The sequence below is a fragment of the Eurytemora carolleeae genome, unplaced genomic scaffold, assembly GCF_000591075.1.
Source record: "Eurytemora carolleeae unplaced genomic scaffold, Eaff_2.0 scaffold752, whole genome shotgun sequence".
In the NCBI taxonomy this organism is placed as follows: Eukaryota; Metazoa; Arthropoda; class Copepoda; order Calanoida; family Temoridae; genus Eurytemora; species Eurytemora carolleeae.
The window spans coordinates 83,937-94,994 of NW_019396835.1; the positions used below are offsets into that span (position 1 = coordinate 83,937).

Here is an 11,058-nt window from a genome sequence, read left to right on the forward strand (position 1 = left end):
CTTTAAAAGAAGATGAACCTAAGTAACAACGAAATCATAAGAACCCTTACAAGCTCATTTAAACTATTGAGTCATTTAGTTCCCAATTCAGCAAATATAACCAGAAAAAATGTTTGCACTCCCCATAAGAATATAAAACTTCTGAAAAAATAATTTTTAAACGGGGGGAGAGCGGGGGAGAATGATTCTATGAGAAATACCACCCCTGAATTGTAAAAAACATATATACAAATCTGGAATACCAAAGATTTTTCCCCTCCTGATAACAATTGTTCAAGGGGACCTATTCAGACTCCCTGACAGACTCCAGGGAGCATTGAAAATTTTCAAACTATCCTCTTTAACTTGCCTTACATATTCCAGGTTGCATCTGCAGTGTGCTTAATTGCCTGTGTCAATGGTGGTCTTGTGAGCTATCCCAATGGTGCTGTAGTGCCCTATGACCCTGCCAACCAAGCTGCAACTGCTGCACATCTAGCCTCCAAGGGATATCTAGGATATGGAGCTGTTGGCTATAACGTCCATCCTGTTCATCAGATCTGGAAGAGATCTGCAGACCCTAGTCTAGTAGCTTATCCTAATGGAGCTCTTGTCCCCTATGATGGAGCTAACCAGGCTGCTACTGCTGCTCACCTTGCATACAAGGGACACCTCGGCTATGCTGGTGTTTATGGATACCCTGCTGTCCACCAAGTCTGGAAGCGTTCTGCTGATGCTGATGCTGATCCTCTTGTCTATGCCACTCCTTATGGATATCCGTACGGATATGGTGTACTTCCTGTCACTGGAGTTCCTCTAGTTGCCCATCCCAATGGTGCTGTTGTACCTCTGGAACCTGCTGCAGTAAGTTTTTCCAAAATTTTAAAATAGCCACAAAATTGCATTTTTTCTTCTCTTCTGACTATTCTGTGTAGTATAACGGCTAGGCTAGTTCAGACTTTTTTTAAAAAATTCATAGTTTGCTTAAATCATTCAAAATACCAACTTTTTAGAAATTTGTTTATTCTTAGCAAAAACTGAACCTTCTCTTTAGTTAATGATATTTTCCGTTTCTTAATTTAAAAGTTACCCTTTGAAAGGATCTTAATCTTATTTAAGACATTAACAGAAGATTTTTAGAATCTTTTAAGGAGCCAGCTGTTAAACAGACGTCAGCTAGGCGTTAACAATTATTTCATGCAAAAATGCAGGGAACATTATGAGACTACAATTTTCAGCTTTAAATTGGTTAATTGATTCTATTTTATCCTGATTCCCTAAAAACTTATAGAAGAAACACTTCTAGTTAGTCATTGATATCCTTAAACTTATTAATAGGTTGTCCAGGCTCGTGCTGAACATCTTGCTGCTAAGTTTGGAGCTCACTAAGAGTATTCTGTTCTAAAATAGTCTGAAAATGGTTGATGCACAATATGAATTAGTTCTCTATTGTGCATTATGAACTGTTTTTTTAGTGTACACCTGCAACTGGTTTTTCACTCTGAGCATACAGTATATTGGTGTCGGGTGGGTAAAGGATCTTCAATGTACAAATCTTTAAATGAAATAAATCTGATGAACAATCTGGTTTTTTTAAAATTAATTATTGTTCTTAATTTGTGTATGTTTTTGCATTAAAAAAGTCAAACTGTATAAAAGTTTCTCTTGTGTTTTAGCCACAACATTTTAGAATTTAATCAAAAAGTTGGAATTTCTATTTATATTCAGGAAGAGTTTAGTAATAGTAGAAAGTTAACTAAACAAGCATGACAAATTCATTTTTTTTCTAAAAAAATTGAAAATAAAAAAATTAAGCAAAATAGAGAGAACTTTTACAACAAATCGTTCCTGTACATTTGTTATTTCTCAGTTTGTTAATTGAAATGAATGCTAGTTTTTAAGAATAGCAATCATTCGAAATATCTCTTTGTTGACTCTAAAATTGTTCGTTTCGAAAAATTATAAGTTCAGATTTTTTTTTCATTTATTAATATCGTTCGTTCGAAAAAATTATTTGTTTATTAAGGTTATGTTAGGTAACAGGTTAGGCTGGCGCGCTTTCAAACACATTTTAAAACCTTTGAGGAATAGAAGGGAGATATAACTGACGCAGTTCGTCATTATTCAAAATATGGTATTGTATACGCATTAAATGTACATCAAACAAATATTTCATATACAAATGGAGTACCAGTCTGCAAAGCATGTATAATAATATGGTAGGGCGAACCGCGTCAGTTGTATCTCCCTTCTATTCCTTACTCCCTGGTTGTTCTACATTTGCTCGTACAGTGAAATTATATCGGAAAAGAAAAGACAACACAGAGATATCTATACTTCACGGTTTTTTTAGGCCAGTAAACCTTCAAGTAAAACTTAACAAAAGTTTAATATTGTTGTAGAGCCACAACATTTTAGAATTTAATCAAAAAGTTGGAATTTCTATTTATATTCAGGAAGAGTTTAGTGATGGATAGAGGGTTGACTAAACAAATATAAAAACAATTTTTATCCAAAGATATTGCAAGATGAAATGCTCTAAATATTATTTCAACAGAAAACCATAAAAATAAAGAAAAATTCAACCTTTTCCTTCGTCACGCAATCTAAAAGTGAAATGTAGATTTATTATCAAACCAAATCTGAGAAATCTAAAGAAAAACTTTAAAGGGACTGTAAACATTAATTGAACTGAACCTCATTTGTAAAAGGCAAATTCGATTCATAACGGTACATTTTTTTAGCATAAATGAGTTTGTCTAGCTAAAAATTGACTATTGATTCAAATGTGAATTCTCTGTGAAAGTATATAGCTTTTTCTGAGAACATTTTCTCTTTGTATACATTGTGAAGCACTAACAAAAAATATTCGAGGATTTTATAAAAAAAAAATTGTGGACTTTCAAAGCTTAATGGAAGTCGAATTTTTGAAATTTTGATAATCCATAAACCATCCCTGGGGTCATGGGAGGTCCCACGCAAATTTGGGACCGATCGCAAAATTTGGGCCAGTTTGACGTTAATCGGTCACATAAAAGAAACAGACAAGCAAAGTATATATAACTCAGATCAAGGTTAGTACCATTGTAAATTGAACATCCCACTCTTGTGTAAATTACTTCCAGGGTTACCCACAAAAAATGCGACTGTAAAGACGATCCAAAACTCTAAAAATATGACAATTTGAAGCTTGCTTTTTGGTTTCTATTCTCAATTGAGTATTTTCATGGTTTACTAAATGATAAAGCACAGAAATAAGCAAAGGAACCCCACATGCAAGGAAACCGACTAAATAAATTCCATAAAATCGTCTCTGAAGTCTCATCCTTTCTGGGTAACCCTGTTAGTTCAGCCATTACGCAAGCTATAACAAACACATAAATATATTTATATTAGCTAATGGTTTTATTTTTTATTTGAATTGAAAATATTTTGATTTTACCCGAATAATTAGCCTAAACAAGCTCACAACATCTTGCTGCATCACTGGTCAGTCAGCAATATGGATAATTTAAAAAAACAAACTTTTAAATAATACTATAGACTTGAAAAGAAACTAGTAGTAAAAAGCCAAGATTGAGTGGAATAACGAAGCATTGATGTACACAAAACTATATTTACATTTTAACGATACAAATAGTTAGTTGGACCAACTATAATTGATCTAAATAACGCAACATTTGCCTGTAGCAAATACATTCCTAATCGACCCTTCTGATCCGATACTTTGTGAGAACTGGCTTACTCTTGGAGCATAAGATGGCCGATCAAATTGCTTTCTACCTCGGGTATAGAAATACCGTTTTACTCCTTTCACCACCATTGATCCTGCCCTAGCTCCGCCCTTTAATGGTACCAACTTGATATCTACCAGATAAGAAAGGGTTCAATTGTGGCGGAAGACGATCTGAGTCTGAGCCGGATATGAGGACGCGGCAAGAAGAGCATCAATTCTGCCACATCACCCATCTATATATATTTTTCGATAATCTAAATTTATGAATCAAGATATATTTAGTTAATAAAGTATTTATTTTAACCTGGGTCTCGTTATATTGAGCGTAGCTGAACAATATTCTTTTGGGTCTAGTCTGTTGGATAATCAGGCTGCACACATACTGAGAGTTTAATACCCTTTTGGGCTTGGGTTAGATTATTAGGCTGTATTCTTGGGTTAGATTGTAAAACTTTATTTTTAGCTTAGGAGCAATGAATTGTAAAGTACTATATACAAGATCCCTTAGGTTGGGTTCACAATACATCTTTGTGAGCTTATACAGTGTGTTCCACAAAACTTTTTCGAGCCACCTTTCACAGTAAAAAAACCTGAAATGAAATGTATTCACTTAAATAATCAATGAATATCCTTACATCATACAGTAGATCCCATGCAACAGTGGAATTTGAAGACAACATTTTATACAATTTGATGTTGTGTATTTGATGTTGTTTTAAAGCAAATGTTTGTACCAGTATATAGATTAAAAATCCCATTACTACATTATTTATTTCAGTACATTGGACAATGTAAAATCCTAACTTGAATCAAACAGTAGGGATGGGCAAAGTTCCATCAACGTAACGGAGGTTTTTGAAAATTAACGAAAGAGTACATTAATGAACAGCAAAAACTGTTAACTTTTAAACTGTTATAAAAAACGGATTAGCTGGTTTTAAAGAAAAAATGAACGGTTGAAAACGAAAACGGAACAATTTTTTAATTGCGAATTTAGTTTTTTTAAATTGCATTAAATTTGTAAAAAAAAATGTTTTTAAAGTGTTTTGATGTTTTTTTTCTTCTGCTGTGTTCACAACTTTGAATGTTGAGATTGAGATCGCAGTACCTTTAAATTTAGATTTAAAAAATTTGGAGGTTGTCCAGCCGTGCAAGAATCTGGGTTCTCCTTTAGGATAAATAAAGTTGATTTGGATATCCAGATACTAGTCAGTCCGTGCAGAGAAGGTTAAATACTAGTCCCGTTAATGATTTGACAAACTGTTAACACCGTTAGTACTACAAAAGACCGTTAACGGATGCAATGTTAAAGATTGCTTTTCTTTAACGAATTTTTTTTGACACTTTACGACTGTTCAACATTTTCCGTTCATTTCATGAGATCGTTAATTAACGGTAGTTCAAAAAAAAACAAATCGTAAATGTCATTAAAGAAAGAATTGTTTCGTTCTTAACTTTAAAATTAACGTCTACCCGAAATTTTTCTTTTTCAACTGTTGGAACTAACCGTACCGTTAAAGAAACGGCTATACAAAGTTGGAACGTGCCCATTCCTAGAAAAAAGCTAAAAAATAAATGGATGTCCTCGTTCTATTTAATTTCAAAAATATATATTCAAATTTTGAGGTTGATTAATATTTAAATTAATCAAATTTAAAAATGTGCCAAAAAATTTATTTTTAAATTAAGCTTGAAATTGTGCGTTTAAATTGCTTGAAAATAAGTGTCCATGTGATGTCAAAATTCAGAAGTAAAAAATAAATATTTTTAAACATTTTTCCGGCGTACTTTTTGAACTAACTCAACCAAGGGCAAATGTATTAACCCCCCCCCCCCCCCGATAGATTGGGGGCATCTCTATTACAAAAAAATATCCCCGAAGGAATAGGGTTAAAGAAATTAGAGAAAGCTACCGAACTTTGAAGAAAAAGAGAAAAATATTCCTATCGAAAGAGAGACAGGGTTTACTGATGGGCCGGCTTATCCAAGAAAATACAGTAAATAAAATGTTAATTTTCTTCCATTTCTTGAATTCAATGTATCTTTTATTATCATGTTGCTCTGAATATTGTTGGGATTTAGTATAGTTAGGATGTATAAGCTTGCTTTAGGATTTTAAATTTATTTAAACATTTTCATTTTTCGGTTCAGTTCAGTTTCTATATATAGACTATATGTTTCCAGATTTTATAGAATTTACAGGGTGTCCCTAAACAAAAAGAAAGAAAGGGTTAAAAGTAAAAAGTTTTCATTTTATAAATCCTCCCTATTGAGGCCTCTTCTATAATCCCTTCGTCAAATAAGTGTGAAAGTTGCTTTTGAAATCAAATTTAAAAATCCATTTGTCACATGTAACTTTAACCATAGGCATATTCAAGGGGGTGGGGTTTAGGGCCCACCCATGACCAATGAAATATATGAACAAATTCCTGAATACGCCCCTGCTTGAAACAAATGAAGTTTTTAAAAATATATTAACGTTTATATAGTGACGGCAATTTAACGTTGTTCGACGAAACTTGCGGATAGTTCACATAGTTCTCATGTTTATAGTTCCCCCTGTATAACAATGACACATAGTTCTCATGTTTACAGTTCCTCTGTATAACAATGACACATAGTTCTCATGTTTATAGTTCCCCTGTATAACAATGACACATAGTTCTCATGTTTACAGTTCCCCTGTATACCAATGACACATAGTTCTCATGTTTATAGTTCCCCTATATAACAAGTACATATAGTTCTCATGTTTATAGTTCCCCTGTATAACAATGACACATAGTTCTCATGTTTATTGTTCCCCTGTATAACAAGTACATATAGTTCTCATGTTTATAGTTCCCCTGTTTAACAATGACACATAGTTCTCATGTTTATAGTTCCACTGTATATCAAGTACATATAGTTCTCATGTTTACAGTTCCACTGTATTACAATGACACATAGTTTTCATGTTTATTGTTCCCCTGTATAACAAGTACATATAGTTCTCATGTTTATAGTTCCCCTGTATAACAATGACACAAAGTTCTCATGTTTATATTTCCCCCTGTATAACAATGACACATAGTTCTCATGTTTATAGTTCCACCTGTATAACAATGACACATAGTTCTCATGTTTATAGTTCCCCCTGTATAACGATATTTGTTAATAAAACAATTAACTAAACAAGTGAACCTGGCACTGACTACGGAAGGGGGGGTTTCTATACTATCGAGGAAATTATTTATTTACTAGTCCTAACAACACTCACAAAACTTTACTTTAAGCAAAGCAATGAGAATAAAACTTTTCACGCAAATTTATGTCATTCATTTTTTATTTATTTTTATAAAAAATGTACTAGATTGTTTTGCATAAAAAAGTATCGCGCCAAGATGTTTTGAACAAAGAAAGACGTCATTTGCGATGTTCAAGGGTGCCCATCAGACAGAATGATTTTCGTCCTAGATCTGTATCTAAAAATACCTCTATTTGATTATAAAAAGTTGCGGTGCCCTGAAAAAATTTGTCCTGAGGTTGAAATTTATGAACAAGAAGTTAATTTTAAATGGTGCCACTAAGATCAGCTTGAAACATGGTGCCACTAAGATCAGCTTGAAACATGGTGCCACTAAGATCAGCTTGAAACAGAGAGTTTCAATGTTTGTTATTAAAATACTCCATATCTTTACTTTTTATAGAGAGGTAACGTATCAGTTTTAAGAGTTACATATTCTGAAATCTTTAGTTTTTTGGCTTTTAATTGAAGGAATTAAAAATAAATCGTGAATGACCTTTCTGTTTTTTAAACTTTCCTTTTTTAATGTTGTTCATATTGTAATGTAAGTGTAGTTTACTAACCCTAAACTAAGCTTGTATTGTATTCTGCAGGAATCTGCAGAACTCTGAACGAAGATATAGTAGCGGTAAGTGGAGAGTGTTATATAATTAAAAATGACGACATTTATAATTAACGAAGGTTTTCGTCATAAACGTAATTTTGCAATTCTTAAATTTGTTCATGCAGGTATGTTTTAGCCTTTTTAAAGGATGTGTATAGGATATCAAAAATCAAAATCTTGCTTTTTTTATGGATTTTTACGGAAGACTAGACAAAACTAAACAAGACAATATATTACACTTCAAAAGTATGAAAAACAATTTTTTGTGAAAAACAACAAATACATTTTTATTATGGTCATAATGTAAAGAATACTTCAGAACGTTTATACCTAAACTAAGAAAATAAAAGTTTTATTTTGGAATGATTAAATTCTAGTAAAACTTTTTAAACGAATTGAATTGTCATTTATATTGAGACCAGCAAAACTGAGTTTTTGGGATTAGGATATTAAAAACCTTGAAAGCAGTAAACAATACAAACCATTCTTGTTTATTTCCCCTTCGATGTATTCTTGTATATGAATAAAAATCAATAAAGCAATGCACTGAGTTTCTCAAATATTCAACGAGTCGGTTTTTCTTACAATATATTTATATACAAAAGATACAAAAAATACAAACTTTTAAATCGAACGATACTTATACAAACTAAATATTATGAATCAAATCAGTTTCATCAAATAGGGAATTCTTCAAGGGAACCTAACAAATAGGGAGCTGGTCTTCAACTAACTCTCCTCCTTCGATTTTGCTCCATCCTAGGATCGCATTTAACCCTAGCTACCCCGGGGTTGTTCCGCCCCCTCCCCAANCTAGATCCTAGATTCTAGATCCTAGATTCCAGATCCTAGATTCTAGATCATAGATTCTAGATCCTAGATTCTAGATCCCAGATTCTAGATTTTAAATTCTAGAATCTGGGATCTAGAATCTAGTATCTATAATCTAGAATCTAAATCCTAGAATCTATAGATATAGATTAAAGGTTTTAAAAACTATTCTGGCAAAGAGTACTATCTCGTTTCTAACTTTCCTGCTTCCATCAAACCTTTGGGTCTGCCAACATTCAATTAATTAGTTTTTAAACTTATTCCAACCGGCATACATTTTAGCTTTACTCCCAGCTGCATACATTTTATCTTTAATCATTTACTCCCAGCTGCATACATTTTATCTTTAATCATTTACTCCCAGCTGCATACATTTTATGTTAAATCATTTACTCCCAGCTGCATACATTTTATCTTTAATCATTTACTCCCAGCTGCATACATTTTATGTTAAATCATTTACTCCCAGCTGCATACATTTTATCTTTAATCATTTACTCGCAGCTGCATACATTTTATCTATAATCATTTACTCCCAGCTGCATACATTTTAGCTTTAATCATTTGCTCCCAGCTGCATACATTTTAGCTTTAATCATTTACACCCAGCTGCATACATTTTATCTTTTATCGTTTACACCCAGCTGCATACATTTTAGCTTTAATCATTTACTACCAGCTTCATACATTTTATCTTTAATCATTTACTCCCAGCTGCATACATTATATCTTTAATCATTTACTTCCAGCTGCATACATTTTATCTTTAATCGTTTACTCCAACCGGCATACATTTTATCTTTAATCATTTACACCCAGCTGCATAAATTTTATCTTTAATCATTCACACCCAGCTGCATACATTTTATCTTTAATCATTTACACCCAGCTGCATACATTTTATCTTTAATCATTTACACCCAGCTGCATATAGTTTAGCTTTAATCATTTACTCCCAGCTGCATACATTTTAGCTTTAATCATTTACACCCAGCTGCATAGATGTTAGCTTAATTAATTCTTAATTCCAAGCGGTATACATTTGAGCTTTAATTCTTTACTCCAAGCTGCTTACATTATAGCTTTAATTGTTTACTCCAAGCTACATACATTATAGCTTTAATCGTTTACTCCAAGCTGTATACATTACAGCTTTAATTGTTTACTCAAAGCTGCATACATTTTAGCTTTTATTGTTTACTCCAAGCTGCATACATTTTAGCTTTAATTGTTTACTCCAAGCTGCATACATTTGAGCTTTAATTCTTTACTCCCAGCTGCATACAATTTAGTTTTTATCGTTTACTCCCAGCTGCATACATTTTAGCTTTAATTGTTTACTCCAAGCTGCATACATTATAGCTTTAATTGTTTACTCCAAGCTGCATACATTATAGCTTTAATCGTTTACCACCAGCTGCATACATTTTAACTTTAATTGATTACTCCAAGCTGCTTACATTTTAGCCTTAATTGTTTACTCCAAGCTGCATACATTTTAACTTTTATTGTTTACTTCAAGCTGCTTACATTTTAGCCTTAATTGTTTACTTTACCACCAGCTGCATACATTTTAACTTTAATTGATTACTCCAAGCTGCTTACATTTTAGCCTTAATTGTTTACTCCAAGCTGCATACATTTTAACTTTTATTGTTTACTTCAAGCTGCTTACATTTTAGCCTTAATTGTTTACTCCAAGCTGCATACATTTTAGCTTTTATTGTTTACTCCAAGCTGCACACATTATAGATTTAATTGTTTACTCCAAGCTACATACATTATAGCTTTAATTGTTTACTCCAAGCTGCTTACATTCTAGCTTTAATTGTTTACTCCAAGCTGCATACATTTTATCTTTAATCATTTACACCCAGCTGCATAGATATTAGCTTTAATTCTTAAATCCAAGCTGCATACATTTGAGCTTTAATTCTTTACTTCAAGCTGCATACATTATAGCTTAAATTGTTTACTGCAAGCTGCATACATTTTAGCTTTAATCATTTACTCCCAGCTGCATAGATGTTAGCTTTAATTCTTAACTCCCAGCTGCATACATTTTAGCTTTAATTGTTCACTCCCAGCTGCATACATTTTAGCTTTAATCATTTACACCCAGCTGCATAGATGTTAGCTTAATTAATTCGTAACTCCAAGCTACATACATTTTAGCTTTAATTGTTTACTCCAAGCTGCATACATTTTAGCTTAATTGTTTACACCCAGCTGCATAGATATTAGCTTTAATTCTTAAATCCAAGCTGCATAAATTTGAGCTTTAATTCTTTACTTCAAGCTGCATACATTATAGCTTTAATTGTTTACTGCAAGCTGCATACATTTTAGCTTTAATTGTTTACTGCAAGCTGCATACATTATAGCTTTAATCATTTACTCCCAGCTGCATACATTATAGCTTTAATTGTTCACTCCCAGCTGCATACATTTTAGCTTTAATTGTTCACTCCCAGCTGCATACATTTTAGCTTTAATTCTTTACTTCATTTGCTTTTTTGTTTTAATCCTTTACATTTTATTTCTAATCTTTCATTACAAACTCCAAGCTGTTTGTTCCAAGCTGTTTATATTTAAGCCTCAATCCTTTGTTAATCCAAGCTG

General features: G+C 32.5%; 1 protein-coding gene across 1 annotated transcript; it reads left to right on the forward strand.

The window, feature by feature from the left end:
* Nucleotides 1-363: 363 nt before the first annotated feature.
* Nucleotides 364-1,566, forward strand: LOC111709213 (uncharacterized; the record flags this gene model as incomplete). The annotated part of the gene is given in 2 exon segments (XM_023482827.1): nt 364-843; nt 1,318-1,566. Coding segments are annotated over 2 exon segments (531 nt in total), but the record flags the coding sequence as incomplete, so codon positions are not given.
* Nucleotides 1,567-11,058: the final 9,492 nt, after the last annotated feature.